The sequence below is a fragment of the Lasiosphaeria miniovina genome (genome assembly GCF_030549165.1).
Source record: "Lasiosphaeria miniovina strain SMH2392-1A chromosome Unknown B0T26scaffold_7, whole genome shotgun sequence".
In the NCBI taxonomy this organism is placed as follows: domain Eukaryota; kingdom Fungi; phylum Ascomycota; class Sordariomycetes; order Sordariales; family Lasiosphaeriaceae; genus Lasiosphaeria; species Lasiosphaeria miniovina.
Genome location: NW_026848226.1, coordinates 458,014 through 481,258, shown reverse-complemented (window position 1 = coordinate 481,258; position 23,245 = coordinate 458,014). Strand labels below are relative to the sequence as shown.

General features: G+C 56.1%; 12 protein-coding genes across 12 annotated transcripts; 8 read left to right on the top strand and 4 right to left on the bottom strand.

Moving 5' to 3' along the window:
• Window positions 1-185: 185 nt before the first annotated feature.
• Window positions 186-4,755, bottom strand: B0T26DRAFT_679758 (leucyl tRNA synthetase-like protein; the record flags this gene model as incomplete). The annotated part of the gene is made up of 19 exons (XM_060440390.1): window positions 186-365; window positions 423-920; window positions 999-1,065; window positions 1,159-1,363; window positions 1,413-1,414; window positions 1,465-1,529; window positions 1,594-1,641; window positions 1,694-1,731; window positions 1,781-1,858; window positions 1,913-2,800; window positions 2,850-3,290; window positions 3,344-3,402; window positions 3,455-3,622; window positions 3,683-3,944; window positions 4,015-4,086; window positions 4,177-4,227; window positions 4,291-4,322; window positions 4,493-4,596; window positions 4,651-4,755. 19 exons carry the CDS (start codon window positions 4,753-4,755, stop codon window positions 186-188), a joined length of 3,363 nt encoding a protein of 1,120 aa, XP_060291116.1.
• Window positions 4,756-5,093: 338 nt separating this feature from the next.
• On the top strand, window positions 5,094-5,636 carry B0T26DRAFT_725214 (uncharacterized protein). The gene has a single exon (XM_060442747.1). The coding sequence runs from the start codon at window positions 5,214-5,216 to the stop codon at window positions 5,571-5,573; it is 360 nt and encodes a 119-aa protein (XP_060291115.1). The 5' UTR covers window positions 5,094-5,213; the 3' UTR covers window positions 5,574-5,636.
• Window positions 5,637-6,027: 391 nt separating this feature from the next.
• Window positions 6,028-6,759, bottom strand: B0T26DRAFT_814665 (clathrin adaptor complex small chain; the record flags this gene model as incomplete). The annotated part of the gene is made up of 2 exons (XM_060447357.1): window positions 6,604-6,759; window positions 6,028-6,525 (listed from the first exon to the last, which is right to left on the bottom strand). Exons 1-2 carry the CDS (start codon window positions 6,670-6,672, stop codon window positions 6,028-6,030), a joined length of 567 nt encoding a protein of 188 aa, XP_060291114.1. The 5' UTR covers window positions 6,673-6,759.
• Window positions 6,760-7,182: 423 nt separating this feature from the next.
• B0T26DRAFT_657038 (uncharacterized protein) lies at window positions 7,183-7,876 on the top strand (the record flags this gene model as incomplete). The annotated part of the gene is made up of 2 exons (XM_060438752.1): window positions 7,183-7,545; window positions 7,610-7,876. The coding sequence occupies 2 exons, from the start codon at window positions 7,183-7,185 to the stop codon at window positions 7,874-7,876; spliced, it is 630 nt and encodes a 209-aa protein (XP_060291113.1).
• A 1,044-nt stretch (window positions 7,877-8,920) lies between these two features.
• Window positions 8,921-9,235, top strand: B0T26DRAFT_654993 (heterokaryon incompatibility; the record flags this gene model as incomplete). Its single annotated transcript, XM_060438597.1, has 1 exon — window positions 8,921-9,235. A coding segment is annotated over one exon (315 nt), but the record flags the coding sequence as incomplete, so codon positions are not given.
• A 410-nt stretch (window positions 9,236-9,645) lies between these two features.
• Window positions 9,646-10,804, top strand: B0T26DRAFT_788303 (uncharacterized protein; the record flags this gene model as incomplete). The annotated part of the gene is made up of 2 exons (XM_060446816.1): window positions 9,646-9,692; window positions 10,173-10,804. 2 exons carry the CDS (start codon window positions 9,646-9,648, stop codon window positions 10,666-10,668), a joined length of 543 nt encoding a protein of 180 aa, XP_060291111.1. The 3' UTR covers window positions 10,669-10,804.
• A 667-nt stretch (window positions 10,805-11,471) lies between these two features.
• Window positions 11,472-11,969, top strand: B0T26DRAFT_755559 (uncharacterized protein; the record flags this gene model as incomplete). Its single annotated transcript, XM_060445978.1, has 3 exons — window positions 11,472-11,558; window positions 11,698-11,776; window positions 11,854-11,969. The coding sequence occupies 3 exons, from the start codon at window positions 11,472-11,474 to the stop codon at window positions 11,967-11,969; spliced, it is 282 nt and encodes a 93-aa protein (XP_060291110.1).
• A 436-nt stretch (window positions 11,970-12,405) lies between these two features.
• On the bottom strand, window positions 12,406-13,580 carry B0T26DRAFT_814663 (S-adenosyl-L-methionine-dependent methyltransferase; the record flags this gene model as incomplete). The annotated part of the gene is made up of 4 exons (XM_060447356.1): window positions 13,324-13,580; window positions 12,960-13,261; window positions 12,813-12,929; window positions 12,406-12,753 (listed from the first exon to the last, which is right to left on the bottom strand). Exons 1-4 carry the CDS (start codon window positions 13,346-13,348, stop codon window positions 12,406-12,408), a joined length of 792 nt encoding a protein of 263 aa, XP_060291109.1. The 5' UTR covers window positions 13,349-13,580.
• A 682-nt stretch (window positions 13,581-14,262) lies between these two features.
• Window positions 14,263-15,977, top strand: B0T26DRAFT_836843 (uncharacterized protein; the record flags this gene model as incomplete). The annotated part of the gene is made up of 2 exons (XM_060447521.1): window positions 14,263-14,636; window positions 14,688-15,977. Coding segments are annotated over exons 1-2 (1,449 nt in total), but the record flags the coding sequence as incomplete, so codon positions are not given.
• Window positions 15,978-17,545: 1,568 nt separating this feature from the next.
• B0T26DRAFT_861902 (uncharacterized protein) lies at window positions 17,546-18,522 on the top strand (the record flags this gene model as incomplete). Its single annotated transcript, XM_060447760.1, has 2 exons — window positions 17,546-18,125; window positions 18,182-18,522. Coding segments are annotated over 2 exons (921 nt in total), but the record flags the coding sequence as incomplete, so codon positions are not given.
• Window positions 18,523-19,523: 1,001 nt separating this feature from the next.
• On the top strand, window positions 19,524-20,924 carry B0T26DRAFT_440444 (S-adenosyl-L-methionine-dependent methyltransferase). Its single transcript, XM_060435046.1, has 2 exons — window positions 19,524-20,596; window positions 20,891-20,924. The coding sequence occupies exon 1, from the start codon at window positions 19,673-19,675 to the stop codon at window positions 20,585-20,587; it is 915 nt and encodes a 304-aa protein (XP_060291106.1). The 5' UTR covers window positions 19,524-19,672; the 3' UTR covers window positions 20,588-20,596; window positions 20,891-20,924.
• On the bottom strand, window positions 20,922-22,077 carry B0T26DRAFT_743485 (uncharacterized protein; the record flags this gene model as incomplete). The annotated part of the gene is made up of 4 exons (XM_060444265.1): window positions 20,922-20,953; window positions 21,008-21,408; window positions 21,473-21,627; window positions 21,676-22,077. 4 exons carry the CDS (start codon window positions 22,075-22,077, stop codon window positions 20,922-20,924), a joined length of 990 nt encoding a protein of 329 aa, XP_060291105.1.
• Between the last annotated feature and the right edge of the window lie 1,168 nt (window positions 22,078-23,245).

Below are 23,245 nucleotides of genomic sequence, written 5' to 3'. Positions count from 1 at the left end.
GGCCTGCGAGAGACAACCTCTGATGAAGCTGCAAGCGCCGAAGAAACATGTCACGGCATGCGGGTAAATGACTTCCTCCAGCAATGAACACAGCATGATGTGGTCAAAGTCTATTCATTCATCGGTGTTCACCAAACAGAATCACCCATCGCTCCCACGTCCTTTTTATTTCTTTTCGTAATCGATCAAACATTCTGAAACAGGAAGCTCGGCTGGCCGGGTATGGCCGAGTCAGCGACAGGCGTCTTAATATCGACCTCCTCACCGCCGTTGGCCAGGTTTTTGCCCTTCTTGCTGCCCTCCGCCACGGCTACAATCTGGACCGACTCCAGACCGGCTGTCCTCTTCAAGCCCGGAACCATTGCCTGAAAAACAGTCAGACATCATCCTCTACAGGCATAGATATGGGGATTGGGACTTACCAAAAGAGTTGTCTTTTCATCGAATGCCAGCTTGCGCGAGAAGACCGCATCGGCGGGCTCTCCATCGCGCAGGCGCTTCTTCAAAGACTGCACGAAGGGCATGGCCTTCTTCATCTCTCCCATCTTACCGATCCGGCCATTCAGCTCCTTTTCATCAACCTTCAGCGTGTTTGTCGCCGGATCCCAAACCTCTTGCAGTAGCTCGATGTACTTTGCCTGCCACGCCGGGAAGGACTCAGTCACAAAGACCGTAAGCTTTTTGAGCTTCTTAGGGTCAAAGTCGCTCGTCTTGCCCTTGGCCATCCGCTTCAGCTGCGCTGCCTCGGCCGAGTTGACGCTCGACGCCGTTTGCCGAACGTACTCGCGAGCCGCAGTCAGGATCGGGTCAGCAGCCGGCACGTCGGGGTATCTGGCAGACTGGATCGACGTCTTCTCTCCGAGGACCTCCTGCCAGACGTATTCGGCCCAATGCGGCGCAATGGGAGTCAATATCAGGGCCTAGAGCAGGTAGTGTCAATAAAGCCCGAATACCGCAGTGAGTCGAGTCAGCTGGGGCCAAGTCCCAACAGAGCATACCTGGAGTCTGATATACTTGAATACCAAGTCCTTCTGGAGCGCAATTCCAGCAGCGTTGCATGCCTCTCTGCAGACCATGTCAGTTACCAAAGATGAGTGCGACGACAGCGGCCCGTCTGTTTTGTTTATGTACACCGGGACTGAACGGGAAAGCACAAACCTGTACGAGTCTCGCGCATTCAGGAAATCGTAGTGGCCGGCCTTGAGAGCAAGCTTGTACGACGTCTCCTCGTAGTACTTCTTGGCATCGTTCACAAGCCCGTTCATCTCGTTGTCGAAGAGCGCATCTTGGAACGAGTTGAGTTCCCCGGCCCGTAGTTGGTCGACACCCTTGACAGTCTCCTCAATCCACTCCTTGTTGTTGTCTTATTTTATGTTAGCATTCACAAAAATACGAAGAGCAAGGGCACATACAGCTGCAAGAAGTTAGCATAGCTCATACAAATAAGGAGTAGAATAGACTGACAAGCGCAGGATCGTGTTGTCTGCCACATCCTCGACAAAGTTTGAGTCGGAGATACCATCACCGGCCTGAACGACAAGGGGTTAGTGTTTGCATAGGTGTGCGTCAAGGATAACCAAGGGCCGTTCTTACATCTGCAAGGGCAACTCGCGCAGCGTCGGCGCCGTACTTCTTGACAACCTGTTCCAAGTTAGTACTTACAGGCCAGCGCTTGACGGAATGGATGTCTTACGTCGTCCAGAGTCATGAAATTTCCGGTCGATTTGCTCACTGCAACAGGTCAGCGCTAGCTCAGCCTGGTGGCTTAAGGTTGGCTTACTCTTCTCTCCGTTCAGCTGGAGATGCCCGTTGGCACGAACAGAACGGGGCCAATACTCGCGGGGAAAGAGAGCTTCGACTGTTAGCAAAACGCACAAACACTATATCTGCTCAACAGACACCGAGAACATACCGATGTGGTTGTACAGGAAGAAGGTGAGATGGTTGGGGATAAGGTCCTTGCCGCTGACGCGGAGATCCAGCGGGTAAAAGTACTCAAACTCTCTCCTCATGCCCTCCAGAGTTGCCTTGGGGATCTTGGACTTGGTGATGACATCGTCCGTCAGCGGTGCCCGGCAGAAGATGTAGTCCCAGACCTCGTCAATCATCTGCTCGGGCGCGATATCGCCGTTGCCCTTCTCTCGGCCAAACAGGTCCTTGTGCAGCCATTGGGCTACGGTATAGTAGGCCATGTAAACGGTCGAGTCGCTCAGACTCTCAACGAGGAAGTGGGGATCCCAGGGTATTTTCGATCCCAGGCCGTAGGTGCGAGCGCAAGCCCACTGCCTCAGCCAGTCGACGACTCCCTTGAACGCGTGCTGGGTATCGGAGGAATACGTGTTGAGGCCAGTGCCGTCCTTGTTCTCAACATAGTCGTAGGCAATGGCTCTCCAGGACTCCTCGCCGTAGTCGATATACCATTGGTCGAGGAGGGCCACGGAGCACTCGTCGCCGGATCTCGACACTACTTTGTTTTCAGGCTCACAGTATGCGAAGGCCTCGCCGGCTTTGATCAGCTGCTCCCTTACTTTCGGCTTTGCGACTTCGACCTTCTCGCCCTTAAAGTCGCCGACCGTGAGAACGCCCTGGTAGAAGCCTTCCTTGTACGCAAGCTCTTTTGCTTCCAGAAGCTGCTTGGTGTCTTTGGGAGACGAAATCTTCAGCTTCTTGACCAAATAGGGGGCCAACAAGTCAGATGTGGGCGTTTGGATAATCGGAATGACCTCCAGTTCAGCCCACTCCTTCTTGATGCCGTAGAAATCGGCCTTCTTGGCGAGTTCCGTGACCATGGCAAAGTCATCTAATCAAGGTAAGCTGGCGAAGTCTATTCACAAAGGACATGAACCTACCTGGCGAATCAGACGGAACCGAGGTCACAACACCAGTGCCCTTCGTGGCCAGGACGGTGTCCATGGGGAGAACGCGGACTTGGGGATGGAAGCTTAGGGGCGCATTGATCAAAGTTCCAATCAAATCGGAACCTAGGACATCGGCTGCCTTTTCGATGACGCCCTCTTGCGCAAAGACGTCCTGGAAGGCCATGTTTTTGGCGGCCCTCTCAGTTATCACGTAGTACTCGTTCTCCGCGGCCTTGAATACTCCGTAGCTCAGACTGGGGCCGACAAAGCAGCACGTCTGGCCATACATGGTCTCAGGCCTCAAAGTGGCGGGCACCAAGAAGACGTTAGCGCCTTCGGGAAGCTTGCCCTTCAGCTTTTCTGCGGCCTTGGGGGCCCATTCAAGAACCTTCAACTTCAGAGCCGTGTATTCCTGGGGAAGAACACCCTCGCCTGTAGCATGGATGTCAGCCGTCAATGCTTGCCAAGTAACAGAAATAGCCTACCTTCACTGCGGTCGTGGTCCATGCAGGGCTGGCCATCCTTGATGGAGTAAATTGTGTACCTAAACGTTGTAAGTGGGTCATAAACACGAAGCGCGTGTTGCTACGACATACCGCTTGCCGAACTTGATCTTGTTCAGCTCCTTCAGGCGAATCATCTGCCAGCGCACGAACGCATCGTAGTACGGGTTTGCCTCGGTCGTCACAAACTGCCGCCGCCAGTCGATCCGGGCGCCGAAGTTGGTCAGGTCCTTCTTGCACTCAGGAGGGAAAAACTGCAGCCTGTTGGGATGCTTGTTAGCTTATGGACTACGAGCGCTCAGAGCCAACAGAATGACGCACCAGTACTGAGGATCGGCAAAAAGATGGATCTCCTCCGTCGGAATTCCGATGGACTGCAGGATCTGGAATTGGTATTTCGCTTTGACTGTCTTTGCGGCAGCCTTCCCCTTCTTTGCGTTGAACTTGGTCACATCGTCCTTTGCCCCTTTAGGGACTACGGGCGCGGCATCTTCCTCGTCGTCCTCCTTGTAGCGCTGGAAGTCGCGGCCGAACATCTCGACCTCCTTGACTAGCTTGTCCGCCGACGCCTTGATCGGAAGTCCTGGAGAAGTCAGTGCCTGAACCATAACCAAACTAGGCTGAGCAGGAACGCCCGGGCGCCGACAACATACCAGTGCAGTGGTATCCGAGGGGGAACAGGCATCGTTTCCCCTGCATCCTGGCGAATCCAGTGTGGAACTCGACTGTACGAAGACACGGTTAGCAACCGTTGCATTCCGACTCGCAAGCGCAGACGGTGTGGGCGAGGCGCCCCGGAGCAGAATATCCCATACTCTTGCTGAAGCTGAAGGCATGCCCGGCATGGAGACGGCCATTCATGTATGCTGCGGAAACAAGTCAGCTAGTCGTTCGTTGAGGGCAAACATTCGCGGGGCGTGAGCGCATACGGTACGCAATAGTTCCGAAGAACTTCGGGTATCTAGAGACGCAAAACAAAGTCAGCAATCCATGTCTAAGGGCTTGGACGCGCAGGTGAAGACGAAGCGGGCCAGCGCGAAGCTAGCAGCCTCTTTTCCGGGGCGTGACCGCCCCTCTCCCTGCCGTGTTGTAGAATTTCAAGAATTATCTCGGGCCGGCGCATGTACGTACTTCTCGCGCAGCTCATCGGCCGTGATCGAGTCGAGGGGGATCTCGGTCGTCGAGGGGGCGTCGACCTCGAAGATGTGGTCTTCCTCCCATTTCAGCTGGTATTTCTATGGGACGTGTTAGCACACAAGAAGACACCGGACGAATAAGACGGGACGGACCTTTTCAATCTCAACCAAGGTGTCTCGCTTTTCCGTGCCCTTCAGCTCCTTCGTCTTTGAGAGGGTGAGAGCCTCGAGGGCCTTGGGCACCGACGTGTCGGCCATGTCGTCTTTTCGGGTTCAGATCTCGGATTCCAGGTACGTGTTGGTGCTCAGACGGTCGACAACCGAGGTTATGTATGCGCCGGGTTGCAGACCTTGCGCATTGGGCTTGTCGGGTAGACTGCTCTCGAGAGAAGCTGTTTTCGCAAGTCGGAACTTTTTCGATGTGTCCAACTGTTTTGAGTCAGAGGGGGGTGAATTTTCTATTGACTCCTGCCGCCGTTTGGAGGGGTAAGTAACAGCCGCGGGGTCCAACCTATGCACTGCGATGTGGGGCCTGGGCCAGGGCCTGGGCTGGGGCCTAGGGTCTCAGGATGTGGCGCAACTAGCGTAGCGTAGCGGGCCAAGCCACTGCTAGCCCTGTGGCTTCCCGCGCCAATGCTTCGCGTCATCGCGAGACGCTTCAACTTTTCCTCGACCCTTTGATCTCGAGACGGGAAGCCGCTTTCCCTCCGCCGACAATGTTCCCAACACTGGTACGCCGATTGGCGCAAGCGCCCAAGCCTCAGATATTCGAATCGGCCACAGCGCCGTCGAAGCTCAAGAAAGTCTGGCCACCCGACTTCACCAAGATGACGCCCCAGGAGCAGCTGCGGTTCGAGAAGCGATACAAGAGGAGGCTGGCACACATGGCGCAGCGGCCGCGGTGGAACAAAATCGTCAAGCTCACGCAGTACTTCACAATATCATGTAAGGGGATGCGCAATTGGGACAGACCAGCCAGATCTTGGGCTGACTGTGTGTTAAGTCGTGCTTGTGTACAGCGTTCTATTTATGGACGCGAAAAACGAGCATCAGCCGTTCGAAGGGGTAGGATATAGGCTCTCCTGCTTTCGAATTACAAGTCTAACTGGCCCGACAGCTCCGAGCGAAGTTCTGGGGCGCTTTGGGCGTCTTCTCCCCCGAGCAAAGACACGAGAGGAGAGAGGATGCGTCTGTCGAGCCAACGGCCTCAAAGTGACCACAATGCAACAATTCTATGTAGTAATTGCTGTCCCACCTCCTGTACAATATGTGATCCGCCTTTTGGAGTTTACATGGCGTTTGAATACCCGGGGCAGTGGCATCGCGGCCGGAATGGTGGTGTAGATGGACCAACCAATGTTCATGGCCTGAACCCCGACACGGCTCTTTCTATGTTTCTACTAGCGGCGGCTCGGAGGATATGCGCGAATGCCAGGGAGGGAAGTATATCATAATTCCGGTTGTTGTGCCGGCTCAGCAGGCAAGTGGGATTCGGGCGGCTGGGCGACGAGAGGGTGGTGTGCTGCCGTGTCATCGGCCATGCCAGACAAAGTTCCCGCCCATCCCAAGCCCAGCTCCCAGCCCGGTTGACCGTGACTCGTTGACCGGTCTCTTCGCCACTGTTCCCTGTGCCCTGACACCAGCCACTATGCGGTCCATGTTGGTCTCGATGACCACTCCGCCGACAATCATCTCGCCCAGCGTGGCATGCAGCGTCTCAAAGTTGAAGATGAGGTCTAGCTCGCAGACATTTTCAAAGAGCCGGTCCAGCGCCTCTACATAGACTTGTATCAGGTCGATGAGCGCCAGCGGGGACTCGGTCGACGTCGAGATGATGATGAAGTAGAGCGTCGCGTAGTTGCGGTACGTCACGAGCGACGGCACGTCGTTGTGCGGCTCCGAGGCCGAGTGCGAAGTGCCCGAGGCGGCGAGCAGCGGTGGCAGCGGCAGGAAGTTGCACGACCCGGGCGGCCGGTTTGAGACGAGCGTGAAGATCTCCGATATCAGCCGCTGCTGTATGCTCGTGTCCTGTCATCGAGGCCGCCCACGCGACTGCTGTCAGATCCGGTGCATGGTCGCGCAGAACGGAATCAGGGACCAACTCACCAGTTGGGTGTAGAATTTGGTCAGTCGCGGCTGGCCTTGGCCGTTGAAGACTAGAAATGCGTTGATCATGTTCCGAGCAGGCTGTCACTATTTCGTGTTCGCAGGGTCAACGTCAAATAATATCTAGGACCAAGGTGTGCTAGCCCGCGAAGTTTGGCCGCGTCCTGGTCACTGCATTGTGCTGTGGGCTGCGGGGGAAAATGACGCCAGTGGACAGGGGTGTTAGGCCGGTACTTGCATCTGCGCAGAGTCTCTGCGCAGGGTCTCTGCCACCTGCTGGGTAGCGCCTTATTAGCGCACTTGAAACGACAGGGTTTCCCTGCCTGCCGGCTTGACTGAAAGAAAGCTTGAGTGGGGTGGTTTCGAGCTCCAAACATACGAGCTCCATCGCCCGATGACATTCCTGGGTGGTTCTTTTCCTCCCAAGACGCACGACTTTGAGCAATCTTTCAGCTCTTCGTGAAGTCTTGATTTCTTGCTGCCGTCACCGACGTGTGCCCCCCCAATCCGGCGCTCGATTGGACCTTTCGGTTGCACGAGCCTGCATTGCGTCTTGTTGCATTCTTTTGTCACGGCAGCATGGCATCTCAAGGTCTAGGACTCGTTGCTCGAGCGGCCTCGCGAGGTCTCCGGACATCTCGACTCGTGCGTTTCGGCTCCCCGAGCCTCACGGCAGCTCCGTCTTTCCCCCACCCTGTGGCCCGGTTCCCGTCCGCCGTTGTGACTCCTAGGCTCATCTCCAACAGCCCCCAGCGCAAAGGCATCACACCCGACGACAAGCCTCCCCAGCCGAAAGACGTGGACCTCCCCCCGGTCATCAAGACGCCGGCTGTTATAACCGACTCCGAGTACCATTCCGTTGCAGACGAGTACCTGGAGAGGCTTGTCTCGCATCTGGAGGATATCCAGGACACGAGAGAGGATGTTGATGTTGAGTATTCCGTGAGTATACCGTCCCGCTTTGGCTCTCCGCCTTTGCTTGCAACATTCGACTAACTGGATTTAGGCTGGCGTCTTGACCCTCCGCTTCGGGGGAGACATTGGCACCTACGTCATCAACAAGCAACCGCCCAACAAGCAGATCTGGCTGTCGTCCCCCAAGTCGGGTCCGAAGCGCTACGACTACGTCGTTATGGGCGACGGCCAGCACGAGAAGCAGGACACGGCTTGTGGCGAGTGGCTGTACCTGCGCGACAACTCGACCATAAACCAGCTCTTCCGTGACGAGCTCGGGATTGATCTCAGCATGCCAGTCGGCGACTACGGAGAGTAGGTGGTCGCGGCGGAAGGAGTGCTGGTCCGGATATTTGGCCCTTGTGCCGCCTTTCTTCGCCAAGTAAGGTCAGAGAAGTGATTCTACGCCGTTCATTGTATCAACATGATATCAGGCGCGTATGGTATAACAAATGTAGTATATTCCTGGGTACGTTAGGGGTGGGGGATGGATGGGTCTTGATTGGGACAGATGCCAGGCTAGGTAGGCTCAACCTCTGCCAAACAATCTGTGCAATTGCATGCGCTGCTATTTCGCCATGCGTTATTAATCTGGCTCAGATCATGCATTTTTGCTTTGAGTCCTGTTCGGGTTGTTTAAAACCTTTGCCGAACTGTCCGAGTTCTTGCGGCCTTGTTACCCACAGCAGAGGCAAACCCACGATCTTCAACTTCTTTTCCTCCCCAAGTTTAAGGAATGGAGCCCCTGTGCAAAGGCGAGAGTTGGCGGCTGAGCAAGGCAGCCGCATGGCCGCCGTACGGTATCGACTGTAGTACCTAAGGCAGACTGTGAAGGCGCCCAATCTTCAATTATGTTTTCACTCTCTCGGTCATCGTTCCCTCGGTCATCGTTCTCTCGATCTCACCGTTGCCGCCATCTACACTTGCCCAGTATCTGCCTGCCATTGCAATCATTCAACCTATATAATTGTCCTTTTATTTTCTAGGTAATCGGTAGAAAGTGCCGATACCAAGGTTTCCGAAGCGACCAGATGTTGAGCTGCGCTGTACAGGATATGGGACCCGTTGAGGCCTGTCAGCCTGCGGCGGGTCTCATGTACCAATATGTTCCCCTCCAAGCCACCACTTCTACTCGTCTCCTTACCCTCCAAACAGGCGAACTTTAGGGCCCTATTCATGTCTCGCTTGAGGCCTATAACTTGTCTGCAGCCACCTTGCTGGGGTTTGAGGGCTGTCCTATGCTTGGGGCACTGGATCTCGCTGAGTCTCAGTGTCTTGTGCAGGAGCAGCCATCATGGTCACCAAAGTGCTGCATACGGCCTTGCAGTATCTCCGGGATGGACAGAGTTCTCGAGTCCTGTGAATCGACGCGATATGCTTCAACCAGGCAGACCTGGACGAGAGAGGCCACCAAGTTCAACTCATAAAACACATCTATTCCGATGCCGTTCGAGTCTTGGTCTGGCTTAGGGAGGAAGACGAAGACTCGCGACTTGCCATGTCAACCCTCAAGAAGTGGGCAGAGTGGAGCAACGCCCCAGATAACATGGCAGAGCATGAACGAGATTCCGAGAATATGCTCAAGCGCTGCTGCTCTTTAAGGACATTCTTTTTTTACCGGTCATGGCTCAGTAGAGCCTGGACTTTTCAAGAAATAACTCTGGCCAGTCATGGCTAGCTGATATGCGGAACTACAAAGATTGACTTTTCCGCAGTTTCTGCCGCTTACGACGCAGCAAAAAAAGCCAACTCGGTTGTCTACTGTCGCTATTCTGCACAAACTAGTCACTTGTTATGGGCATGGGATATGATCCGTTATGGACAACGGGTCGACCACGACCAAACAATACGGAACCTGACCTGGCTACTAGGAAGAACAAGACAAAGAGTCGCTTCGAATCCTCGAGATAAAATCTTGGCCTTACTCGGCATTGTCAAAGGAAGCACTGGCCCCGAAATCTGCCCATGCTACATCACTTCAACAGAAGATACATGTATTACGTACACTAGGGCCATTATTGAAGACAGCAAAACACTCGACATCTTGGCCGACGTGCAACGTGAGTTGCCCAGCCTCGATCCGCCCTCATGGGTTTCGGACTGGAGAGAAAATCCAAAATCTTCAGCCATAGCCGGTATGGATTATATAACTGCTCTGTACCGCCTCAACCGTGGAAGGAATGAACAGACTTCTGTCGATTGTACTGTCGAACCCCGAAAACTCGGACTGCATGGCGCACAAATCGGCCTACTCAAACGCGCTTTGCCGCTGGAGCATCGCTTGAGAACGATAAGACGTACTGGAAAGAGGGGAAGTTGGAATCCCCAGATTCGAGAAATTGGCGACCTCGTTTCTCAAATACGCATCGATCGCCACTATCGATTCACTAGGGAAGCGGCTAAAATAGCCACATTTCGAACACTGTGCAGCGATGTGACTCCGCTAAGCGCCAAAATGAAACGAGGAACCAAGTCCGATATCTCATATGGCACAACCGTAGAAACCTAGTCGATAAATGTTTGCAGTCGCGCGGATCCAACCAACACGGACCAGCGGTAAACGAAGCTTATTTCGACTTAAGAAAACAGGATGAGCTAACTGGCCTTGTAAACAGGCGGGACTGGGTTGGGAATCACGACGGCCTAGTCGCCGTCTACACGCTCCTCTTTAAGGAGACCCGAGCTTCGTCCCCGCCTCTCGTTGGTGCTATTGACGGTGACGCAGCCAACCAGGCTGCTGCCGCGCTCGTGTGGTCTTGGCAGCCAAGCTATGATCTTCCACTAGACCCCGAGACTATGCGTGTGTGCTTAGTGATGGAGAGCTGCCGGCCCATGCTGACTATCTGCAAACGCAGATGCTTGTTTGTCACGGAGAGCGGCCTCCTCGGCTTGGAGCCTGGTAATTTGCGTCCTAGAGATGAGGTCTTCGCCCTGGGTGGCGCGCGTGTCCCACATGTCTTGAGACAGACAGACGTGCCTGGCGAGTTCAGTCTCCTTGGCGACGCGTACGTTCACGGCATCATGCAAGGGGAGCTGTGGTGCAAGGGGAGCTGTGGCGTAAGAGTGAAGATGGGACGGGCGATGATGGTCCGGTCAACTGGAATCCGGTGATGGAGCCAGTGACATTGGTTTGAGGCAAGATGGGCGGATTTTGTTTTCTCCGCTTTTTGCCGGCTACGAAAGGCCTGTAATAGGTATTTATAGGAGAGAGATAGGCCTCTAGGATTCAGTAATGAGGACTCTACTAGCTATTACCTCCCTCGGCGAGAAACATCCAGGGCGAGCCGTAAGGAAGACTTAGAGACATTGCTCCAGACATGACTCTCGGATCGTATGACCTACTACTTACCTTTGGTAAACAATGCTGGACAGGGGCGGGTGTCACTTCAGCCTAGAACTTGCCACCACCGAACGATACAGTCTCGAGAGCAGCGTTACACTCATTTGAACGACGGCTGCCCTGCACGCTACGCAAAGCCCAGATAAGAAGCCAGGAACAAGAGTCTAGAACGGAAGGTGCAGTTACACCCGCCCCGCACCGATGTGACTTTGGGACGCAACCTCAAAATAGTCTGGTGTTTGGGTGTGGTCTGGAGGCTGAGCCTAGGGCGACCAGCCAATGAGACTCTGGATGTTCCAACATACCCATGCAGCCGGCGATGGCAGCGTCGCAGTAGGCACGCAAAGGCGTTTGAATAAAAGAGTAAGACCGCCGTATAGTTCTCCCGAGGGATGTTCCTGCGAGGAGAATGAGGGCTTGTTGGTGTTCAAACAGGCAGGCAGGCAAGTGAATGTGGCTGGGGGATAAGCAAAGGGGTATTTAAGAGGGGGAGTCTCGGTCTCGAGCGATTCTTGTGACTAGACCAGAGGCCAAAACCAGACCCAGACACCGGCAACAGTCGTTTTTGTTCGCAATGAAGCTTCTCAACACCGTCATGCTCTCCCTGTATGCCGCACTCGTTGCGAGCGAGGGCTGCACCTATCATAGCAGCAAGTACGGTGTAAGTCGGCCCCATTTTCACGGAGAAACAAGACGTATACCTGCAAACATGTCACGCTCACTCTATACGACTACGGGGGATGCGCGGGGGTCTTTCAATTCAAATAACGACGCTTCGGCTGATATTCTGTCTGCACCAGGACTTTGACGGGACCTGCCGGAACCCGACCACATGCGTCAATGACAACTTTGGCTACTGGGTTTCGGGGCTCTGCTCGGGTGCGTTTGGCTGTCTAGGCTTCTCGTTGTAAACAGCCCCAAGTGGACGGCGTGCTGACGGACTCCGGCGGCCACAGGCGGATCAAACAACCGCTGCTGCGTGTTCCAGCTCTGCAAGGGCCCCTCGGGCCAGACGGGCGTGTGTACGACGACGACGCACTGCGACGCGACGAACGGGAAGCGGATCGCGTAAGTGTCGATCCGATCTCTTGAGCTTCGGCTCCGGGGATCTTTCCCTCTTGGTTGCTAGGTCAACTAACATGTGAGACGGTGAAGAAATCGCTGCGGAGGCGGGGACGATGTGCAATGCTGCTATTAGGTGGCTCTGTCTTGGTAGGTTGAGGGGAGCTTCTCTCACACGAGATGGAGGCCATAACTAGAGGTGGGAATGGTTTGGCGGTGTCATGGTGGAAACCAAGTGCAAAACTCGGCTGTGCTATTTCTTGTAAACCTTCTATCCACCAGCCACCTCTATGAAAGATACGACAAGCTTGCCTGAGACATCTACTTTAGCTCCTTGCGCCCTGCCGCACCATCCATGTGGGCTTCCTCGGCAAGAGCCAAAAGGCCCGCCCAAAGACTTCATGCAACAGATGTGTAAAACCGAAACATCCTTCTGGAAATGAAGCTCACTTCGTCTTGGCGCTCTCGGCCGCGAATATCTCCCGAGGCTTGGTGGCCGAGATGGCGACGTAGCGCCAGAGGGTGTGGTAGCGGTAGGCCTGGGCGCCGGCGAACGTGTTGATGAATAAGCGCTCGAGGCGGAGCAGGGGGATGAAGAAGTTGGGCACGGCGGCCAGCAGCCAGAACAGGCGCAGCATGGGGCGGATGTGCGGCGAGTAGTCGCGGACCACGACGTCGTCGAAGCCGACGCCCTCGAGCATGCGCTTGAACACGCCCGGTTGCGACCGCTGGTTGGCCGGCATGGCCGCGTACTTGTTGACCACGTCGCGGTAGCCCAGGGCCTCGGCCACAGCCTGCGCGTCGTCGCCGTCCGGGCGGTCCCCCGAATCGCAGGGTCGTACTAGAAGAGGACTAGCCGGCCGCCGGGCCGCAGGATGCGGTGGAAGCCAGCGAGCACCGCCTCGGGGTCTGTGGCGTGCACGAACGTCTCCATGGTGTAGGCGCCGTCGAGCGAGCCGTCGGCGACGGACTCGAGGTGGTGCTAGTCCATCTTCTGGACCGTGACCTGGCCGGGCGGGAGCGCCGAGCGGGCCACGTTCTGCCGGGTCTTGGCGATGTGGTGGTCGACCACGTCAATACCCGTAACGCGCAGCCCGCGCCGCGCCATGTGTAGAGCCACTTGGCCGACGCCGCACCCGGCATCCATCACCTGCGACCCGGCGGGCAGGCCTAGGGCGTCGAACAGCTTGTCCTCCATGGCGCGCAGGGCCCTCCCGATGGGTACTGGCCAGGAGATTTCCTTCTCATAGAAACTAAAGTGCTTCGTGCCGCCGAGGACGAAGCGGTAGCCGATGCGAGACTCTAGAGGGCGTATTACGCCTGCAGGTACGGGCTGGGGTTAATAATGAGTTCCGGTTTTGAACCGGGGTGGCTGGTCGTCGCCGCCATGTCGATTGTAGGGCAGTTACTGATGCAAGACGTGCCTTGGTTATATGCGAGTGCCTGTTGCTATGGGTCGCATATGGGTGCCTGTTGCTATGGGTCGGTTAACAGCAGATGGCGTGGCCAATTGCGAGGGCGCGATAGTGAGATTGCCTTGAACAAATCGAATCCACGGATGACGGCCAGCCATGCATCCCCTCCCCTCTGGGCGGTGCGGGGATGGATGACTGTGCCACTGCCTCTGCAGCATGGCGTCACTAACCAAACCATGATAGAGCCAAGAACCCGTTTTTAGGGCCAGTGCTTACTGCTGTTGTGATTGAGCAAGGGTCTCGACAGCCTCCCCAATTCCTACTGTCACGAGTTTTCTATCTTCATTCTCTTCGAATGGCGTTGGAAATCGCCTGATACAGTGGCCTCGTTGGTAGGCAACAGAAAAGCGAAAAGAAAACAAGACGGAAATACCGTTGACTGGAAGGATTGATATAGGGATTTTGCTACCGAATTATCTGCCCCTCGCGCCCATCATCAACTCAGTCAACCTAGGCGAAAGAAGGGGAGAACCGCATGCGATATTGGGCAATACAGCATGGACAAAGACATGAGAAGTGGAAAGGCTTCTCGGGGTGTGAAGAACATTTGCAGGGTGAGAATTATCCAAGACATTCAAAGCGTATTTCATTCTTCGAAAACTAGCAGCGACGGTCCTTTGAAGAGGTGCGATTGGATGGCTGATAGCTGAAAAAGCTGCATCTTGCATCTGTCCCGAGCATCTGGTAAGCACCCTTCCCGTCAGCTAATAATAAACAACGTGGCAGTGAAACCGCCACGGGTGCTGTGCAGGGGAAAGGTCGGTTTGCTGGCTTCAGGGGGCATTGGCGTTGCTATTCGCTGAGAACTCGGCTGCCTACCGGAGAGCTGCACTGCCCCTGAGCCTAGGATTCGGCCCCCGAATTTCATTCGTCGGCTCGGAGTTGAGAGCTCAGCTCTACGGATAGCTCTTTTTTCCCCATTTACGTACAATTTCCTATTAATACTCGGAACCGGACTCGCACTGCTTGAGTTTACTCTAAATTTTGTCCATCATGACGTCGCCCTTTGAATCTTGCAGCCAGCTTGGAGCCTTTTGTGATCATGGGACTGCTGTTGAGGGGAAGAATACTCGTTGGAGAAATCCTGGGCACAAAAGACGAATGGCCCACTGGCCCCAGCCAGATTGAAAAGAGGCGACTAGGCTGGTATCTCCGCTTCGCCGGCGAACTGGCCCTCACCATCCTCCCCATCAGCTTCATCAGTGAGTCCCGACATGCCCAAGGCGACGTCTTGCCCTACTCACGCACAACAGTACTAGCAATCCTCGCGGCCAAGCTCGATGGCCAGCCGCTCTCGAACTACGGTCAGAACGTGGTCGACGCAACACGGCTCGGCCCCTCGATCTACCCCATCATCTTCACCGCGGTAGCCAGCCGTTTCTACCGAAGCGTTGCGCTGTGGACCGCGGCGCGGCCCCGCGGCATCAGCATCGGCGCCCTCGAACAGCTTTTGGGGAGTCAGAGCTTTGCAGGGACGGTTGTGCGGCTCCTCGAGGTACGGACGCATATCATCCTGGGCCTTCTCATCTTTTCAACATGGGCGCTGTCCCCGGTCGGCGGGCAAAGCTCGTCACGGCTGATCGAGACGGCGAGCAACGTGACGACGGACACGGCAACAATCTACCACTCGTCGACCGACGGCCTGACGGCGCTGATTTCCGCGTCCGACAAGGCGGTGAACCAGGCAGCAGTCAACACGCTCTACTCTGCGAGTCTCCTGGCGTCGGGGCTGCAGAAGCAGTCGCGATCCGACATGTGGTCGCGGCCCAAGATCCCGCACCTGCTGCCGGCGTACCGGTTCCCGCGCAACAGTACCACCGAGTACACGTGGCAGCACGTCGACGCCGCCGCCATGCAAGCTGACAGCTACGCCTCGCTGCTCGGCATCAAGGTCCAGGGGATGCGGGACCTGGCAGCGCAAAACAACTACTACAACTTCACGGCCGAGGCGTCGTACGCAGACTTTGACTGCGCTCTGGTCGGGCACGACATGCCTATCAACGCCAGCATCCTGACCTTTCTCAACGTAAGCGACTACGAGCCGACGCTGCGGGCCAACATGTTCGTCCCGAAGCAGCCCAACGCGACGGAGCGCTCCAGCTTCTTCATGGCGGCCGACGTGTGGCGGTGGAACCGGGCGGGCCGCCTCGACAGCGCGCTGCACGTCGTCTACGGCTCCAAGTCGACCAACGCCAACGACGTATACTCGCTCTTCAACTGCACGGTGCACAACGTGGCGGTGGAGCTCAACATCGGCTGCTCGGCAGCAGACGGCTGCGGCGTGACACGGCTACGCCTCTCACAAAACGCAACCTGGTCGCCGCCGACACTCATGGCGTGGACGCAGGCCAACCCAGGCATCACGAACCTGCTCAGCGCGTTCCCGCTGGCGGCCGGGTTCACGGACCGCTACTCGGCGTCACCAACCGACAACTTCGTGCGCGGATCGACCGAGTTCCCGTACGCGACGTGGTATCCGAGCGCGTGGGCGGGCGTGCCGCTGGCAGACGTCTCGCGCCGCCTCACGACCGCCTTCAACACCTTCTTCCTCGCGTCGCTCGACCCGCTGCAGGCGACCAACGCCAGCGTGACCGCCGACCCGCAGCTGCCCGGCCCCTCACAAGACTCGGGCGCCGACATGCGCACTGCCACAGCCACCGTGGCCACCGCGACCGACGTCTACCGCCTCAACCGCGCGTGGGCCGGCGTGCTGCTCGCGTCGACAGGGATATTGATGGTGCTGGCCGTGCTCGGGCTCGTGCTGCGCGCTGTTACTGCTGCGCCTGACATCTTGGACTACGCTAGCAGCCTCACGCGCGAGAACCCCCACCTGCCGCCCGACTGCGTGCCGCCGGGCGGGACGGCCATGGGCGGCGCTGAGCGCGCGCGCAGGCTAAGAGGCCTGCGCGTGCAGATTGCGGATGTCGCGCCCCGCGACGATGTAGGGTATATTGCGCTCACGGGCGCGACGGGGGCCAGGCAGGGCAAGGCGTTCGAGACGGAACGGATGGTGAGGAGGGGGAGGCAGTATTGGTAGGCGTTTTGGTGTTGGATTTTATTTGAGATCAATTGGATGTTGAAAATGCACCGTCTAGCGAGGCTGGTTTTAGCGAAAGCAGACACTTTAGTATCAGCTCCTCTAGTGGTGTTCTAGTTACATGCAGTCTCGTCTTTTAGCAACGAGGGCCCGGGTTGATGTCTTGGTGGTGCAACGAACGGCAAGGATTGCACCTGGGAGCACAGCTCACGACAATCTGACATGGAAGCCTTAAAAAGCCATTCATCCCATTGAGCCATATATACCTTAATTTCATCCCACCGCTCTCCGAGTTTCCTCAGGCAACTACCCATGGAGTGTGGTAAAATCAATCGACCCTGCCTCGTTCCTTCCTCATTGCTGCCGCCACTAGGTAGAGGCCGGTTCTTTTGCTCGTTAACAAACTTTAATTGCAACACACCACAGGAGCCGAGTTTTCAACTTGTTCCATCATGTGATATATAAACGTTGGTCAAAAAAAAAAGCCAATACCCGGCGGAAGCACGAAGCACAAGTCCAACACGAAAGGTTCTCGGATCCGGCTACAACTGGCGCATCACATGCCGGTCGCTCCGCTCCACACACCTGGACTTTGAAGGGCCCGGAGCCGTCAAGGTTCGGCACAACCATGGATTTGCTACCCGATGACACGTAGACTAAGAAGACTCGCGCCCGTGCCGTGGTGTCAAACTCAATCGGCCGGCACGAGGACAAACAGAACAAGAATGCTGCAATTGACGAAAGGGTCTTGCCCTTGCACACACTTTCTAGTCCTCACCCAAATCCACCAGATCAACCAAATCCATCAAATCAACCAAATCAACCACAACCAAATATACTTGAGGCGGCCCAACTGGCACAACCGGTACGTTCCAATCCATCGCACGCGCTGGAAAAGGGAGGCATTCGGACGGCTCGTTCCATCATATAACCAAGCACCTGCTCCTTCTCACGCCCGCGCATACCTGCTGCAAATTAACTACTCGTGTTTGGGCTGCCCTAGCCATGGCCGACGAGCCCATCATGGAATCTAGCGCGCGCATCAAGAAATCGCTTTTGGAAGAAATTGTGAATATGAACGTCAACATAGACGAAGACGGCGACCTTCTTCTGCGAGTTGGATCAGAGCTTGAGGAATCCGAACACCGCCTCTTTCGCGTCTGTTCCTCGGCGCTGCGACGTGCCTCCCCGGTCTGGAAGAAGATGCTGTTTGGCCTGTGGGCCGAAGCAAAGCCCAAAGAAGGACAGTGGGTCGTCTCTCTCCCAGATGATCCATCGACGGCGCTGGAAGTCATATTGGATATCATCCACGCACGCTTCCAGTGTCTGCCTAACACCTTCACGCCTTCCCTCACCCAGATCTACCAAATTCTTATCCTCGTGGACAAGTACGACGTAGTTCACGTCATTAGACCCTGCGTCAAGGAATGGACGAAGACACTAGAGAGTGTAACCAAGATCCCTGCTTCAGATCGCGCCGCAAGGATACATGTGGCTTGGGAACTTGGGAACCACTGGCGCTACCCCAAAGATCTAATTGCCGCTGTCTTTCGGCCATGTGTGGATGGCCGTAGCGGCGGGCTCGTCTATGAGTCCTCCAAAACCAACTTTGCACTTATAAACAGGGACCACTTTGGACCCCCGGATCTGATCGGTAAGGTCTCTGGTTACTCCATCGCACGGCATTTTACTGACCTAGTTAACGCATAGAGGTCATTCAACAGGCCCGACTCAACATGATTCAACGAGCACTCGATTTCTTCCACAAACAAATCAGTCTGCGGGCAGGGAATAATTCTGCATGCTCTGTGTCTGTGAAGAAGAAGCGGCAGCTCGATTCTGACTCCGTGTCAGAAAGAAAGAGATGCGATATGCTTATCCTTAGCGGTATCTACCGGGGACTGATGGAATCTTCCAACGGAAGTCTCTCTGAAAACGCGAGCGACATATCGGGAAGACCTGAAATGCTGCTAGGTGTTCTTAACAATATTTTCCATAAGATTGAATTGGATTGCCTCGAAGGCCACGCAGATTGTTCGCCGGCGGCCGAGTTTGAGGAGGTCAAAATTGACATTGGGGTCCAACTTTTGAAGGATATCTTGAAACCCAACCACATAGAACGGATAGAAAACCGGCGAAAGGCGCTCGGACTAGCGATTCAGGATTGGTATTCGATATGTAACTTGCTCAAGCTGGAACCCCGGAGGTAGGTCTCACTAGATCTATGGATTAAGGAAGAATCAGGGGGATAACCTGTGAGCCGACTGAACGGAGAGAGCCAACCACTGGGCGATGCAGTTTACCGGAGTCTATGGAGGTGAAGATTCTTCGGCGCTTCGCAGAGGACGGTGGGCGAACGACCGTTAATTTGCTCTACTTCATAGGGACAAATGATGCCCTGTGAACTACTTTCACTCCATCTGGTTGATGTTCATGTTGCAAAGCGTGATGCGCAAAAGTGGACGTGATCAACTTCGAGTTAGGCACCTCGGTAGAAGCCCATTGAATCATAAATCATTGAGATAAACATCCCGGCTGGTAGTATCGGACATGAATAAACCCGAAAATTGAAAAGCCTTCCCTGCAACGCCAAACAGAGAAACACAATTGCCGGTAATATCTACGCATTTCCCCAGAAAGATACAGATTGGCTCACCGTCACAAAGATGCTAACGGGCTAGGTTTGGAGAGACGTGAAATCCTCAACGTAGAAATAGACGCGGCAAACGGTGTACTTAAAGCGCACACACAACCGTGGCCGGCACAATGACGCAGAGCGGCAGGGCCATTTTCCGGGTTCCCGTCGGCGGAAATATTCCGGATGCGATCTAGCTGTGCGTCGCATCTCCTGACAAGTCAGTCTAGCTGCACTACTACGCGTCTCGGGAGCTGCTCTCTCCATCTCCGGCTGGATCCCGTTGCTTGTGTCTGTAGATGGACTTGAGACCAGGGAGCCTTCGGTCTTGGCGACGCATCGATTCTAATTTCAATCTAGGCCCCGGTTTCGTGCCCCTAGTACGGTGTGAGGACTCTGAGGAGTACCGTGCAGCATGGATTTCCGCCCACGAGTCCGAGGAGGGGTTTGCCCCCGCCACCAAATGCGAAAACCGACCAACCGCTTCTCCACCTCCACACTCTCTGCGTCCTGTTTCCTGAGTTGCTCTGCGCGACAACTACGAACCAAACCAACCAAAATCCACCATGGCAGCCTTGTTGCCCGAGCCGTCCGACACACCCTCACTGGTGAATTCAAACCCCCAGCTCCAAACGTACTACCACTCGTTTGAATCCCGCATCGGGTACCGCCTGCTTCTCGGCGGCACCCGCCATTTCGGGTACTGGAACCGCGGCACATACTGGCCATTCCCACTCTCAACGTCGCTGAGGGCGATGGAAGACAAGCTAGCTGAAGCTCTCGCCCTACCCCGCGGCGCTCACGTGCTTGACGCTGGCTGCGGAGTCGGCCACGTTGCGCTTCGCATGGCCCAGGCCCACGGGCTCCGTATCTCGGCCATCGACATTGTCGACCACCATATCACCAAGGCGCGCCGCAACATTAGCCGTTCGGGCCTGCCAAACAACACCATCGCGGTGCACAAGATGGATTATCACCACCTCGAGAGCCTCGCCGACGAGTCTCTCGACGGGGCCTACACCATGGAGACCTTTGTACACGCGACGGATCCCGAAGCGGTCCTCGCCGGCTTCTACCGTCTCCTGCGGCCGGGCGGCCGGGTCGCGCACTTTGAATATGACCACGAGCTCGTTGGCGACGCGCCCGAGGACATGGCGGCCTCGATGCGCAAGATCAACCAGTACGCCGCCATGCCGACCAACCACCGCTCGCACCCGGGCGTGTTCAAGCAGATGCTCGAGGAGGCCGGGTTCGAGGACGTCGTCGTCCGCGATTTTTCCGAGAATATCAAGCCTATGACGCGCCTCTTTTTCGTCTTGGCCATTGTGCCCTACGTCTTTGTCCGCCTGCTCGGGCTGGAGCGGTATTTTATTAACACCATCGCCGGGGTCGAGTCGTATCGTGGCCGCGGCCGCTGGCGGTATGTGGCCATTACGGCGACGAAGCCAGGCGGCCCGCTCGAGCTTGCTAAGGCGCGGTGAATTTGTGATGTACATAGATTGTCTGATCCCGTCTACCAATCTTTGTTTTTTTCTTTCTCTGTTTCAAACCGTCCGCCAAAGACCCGCCGAAACTATCTCAGACGCATGCTCTGGCATCCAAAAAAAGAAATGTCAACCGCCTAAGGATCTCTGGTCTTACAGGCCTGCCACTTTGCACTGAACTTCACAGATCTGGTAAGTCTTGCTACTGAATGTCTCAAAGTATTATAACTAAAACAATGCACTCAAGCACCCATCTTATCACGCCACCGTCTCTGCCGCTAACAAAATACTTGAAACCAGTGCCCAAACCAATGCCCAAGCCAAGCGGCCTTTACATCTTCATGCCGGGGAGGTGCGGCAGCCCTGTTTGCGAATGTCAGCATTTGTCCTCACGGCGCCGGAGAGAGAGAAACTCACAGCCATCAATGTCCTCCTTGACCAGGCTCTTGACGGCGCACTTGTTCATGGGCGCGACGGCCTGCGACTTGAGCGGCTTGCCGTTCTCGCAGCCCTGGAACATGCAGCTCGAGTCCATGGCGCGCTGCAGCGAGTCGCCCTTCCAGCCAAACAAATAATCGGCGTGCGTGCCGTAGCCCTTGCCGTCGCCGAAGCTCAGCACGAACGGGTTCGACCCGTCCGCCGGCCACATGCCGTTGAACTGCGTCGTGTCCCACAGCGTCTCGTAGGCGACTTGTGGCATCTTGACCGGGTGCGACGCCGGGCACGGCCCTGACGGCGTGAACGCGTCCTTGACAGTGTTGTACATGTGCGACTGGTGGTCCGGTGAGTCGAGGTTCTTGCCGTCCCAGCAGCTGGGGCTGTTTGTGGGTTGTGAGATTTGGTAGCTTGAGAGAGGTTAGAGAAGGGGGGGGGGGCGCTTACAAGTGGTGCACCGTCATTATGCCGCCCTTGCACGACTTGGTCGGGAAGTCGTCCAGCTCCGGGAAGCGCGTGCCCTTGTCCGCCAGGCAGACGAACTTGAGGCCCTTCCACGTGTTGGAGTTTGCCGTCGGGCTGCCGACGGTCATGCGGAAGCCCTGTCTCTTTTGTCAGTGCTGTCTGGAGAGGAGTAGAAGGGCACCTACGGGCTTGAACGACGTGATCTTGTCCTTGCCATTCCCGTTAAAGTCGAGCTGCGTGTAGTAGACGGTCATGCCGCCGTTGATGCCGTTGGGCAGGGCCGTGTTCTGCATGATGGGCACGCGCTTGTACGACCCGTTGGAGTGCTTGAAGAACATGACGGCCGTCCAGTAGTTGGAAAAGTCCTCGCTGAACGTGCACGTCGTGCAGGTCCCCTGCTCGCCAATGTCGCCCGTCATGCTGGCGTTGAAGGCGTTGCCGCCCACGATCTGGTGCAGATGCGCCGACGGCACGCTGCCCGGCTCGACCAGCGGGTCGAGCCGCTGGATCGTCAGCGTCGAGCACCCGAACCGCAGCGCCGCCTGCGACGGGCCCGCGAGCGCGAGCGCGATAGAAAGCCACTTCATCTTTGCTGGGTTGCTGTTCGTCTTGGCCGGGTTCGAAGAAGCGAAGCGAGCGATGCGAGACCTGTCCCCCCCAAAAGGTCTAGACCATGGCGGGCCCAAAGATATAAAAGTCTGTTGCTCCCAACGCCAAGGCCCTCCCTGATGACTGCCTGTTATTATCCCACGGGCAGAAAGCGGCTTGGCGCCTGTTAGCCGCCACGACGCCTGTCGACGTCCGTCGTCCATATAAAATGCGGGGGTCAGGAGGCCCGGTGCTGAGCCTTTTTCATTTCCCCCGTATTAAAAAGTCTTGTGCCCACGATTCCGCCTAAAACCGGCACGTCAACAGCCATTGGCGCTCCCATTCGACGGCGCCGACCCGCGCGAGGGGCCAGTCTGGAAGGTGTGGCGGAAGCCGCCACGGAATTATTCGAGAAGCTTTGTTTGCCCTGCAAGTGTCATGTTTACTTGCTTCTCACCTGTGGGTAGACGCACGTTGGTCGCCACCGGGCGAGAAGAAGGACGGAGATGAATATGCTGGCGTCTGAACCACTGTCTTTATTTACGCTGTTGGACCTGTCGTGTTGGTGCTCCAACAGGATCAACAACCAACCAGTTAATTAATTTTCAAAGGATGCGGTGGGTGAAATGCGGTTCGCAGAGTCCAAACATCTTTCACGACAGCTTGCCCCACGCTGACCAGGTAAACGGTTGACTACAAGTTGGCAGCTTGGAGGTGGGCCATCTATTTTCAGACCCTTGACGACATGTCCCCGCCCGGGCCAGACAGCACCCAAGTATTGCTTTGTATTGCAGGGCCTTCCTTGGCCTTGGCCACGGCAGTGAGGGACTCCGCAGAGACATGTCTGCCGGCTGCGGGCCGTGTTGGGCGGTAACCTGGAAGCAGACCGCAACAGCGTGCAGGTCACTGACTGCCGACCTCTGGCGCCGAGCGCCTGCCAGCCAAGACCGGGGTTCGGAGTGCAGATACGGCGGCGTCTGGGCTCGCACGGCCAATCAGCTCTAGTCTGCTGCGTCGTTCGAGAACTTCCATGCCTCGGCTGGTGTGCCACGTCGTATATCGCAACGCTGGGCCTGCGGGGCGGCTTGCTTATTGCCGGCAGATTCTGTCTGCTCAGGGGCGGTGTCCGTCCCGCTGCGTGGCGAGGTCGAGGGTTGTCTGTCACGC

Bases quoted from the DNA above. Each gene is read 5' to 3' on its own strand.
- B0T26DRAFT_725214 (XM_060442747.1), top strand. From the start codon at position 5,214: ATGTTCCCAACACTGGTACGCCGATTGGCGCAAGCGCCCAAGCCTCAG.
- B0T26DRAFT_440444 (XM_060435046.1), top strand. From the start codon at position 19,673: ATGGCAGCCTTGTTGCCCGAGCCGTCCGACACACCCTCACTGGTGAAT.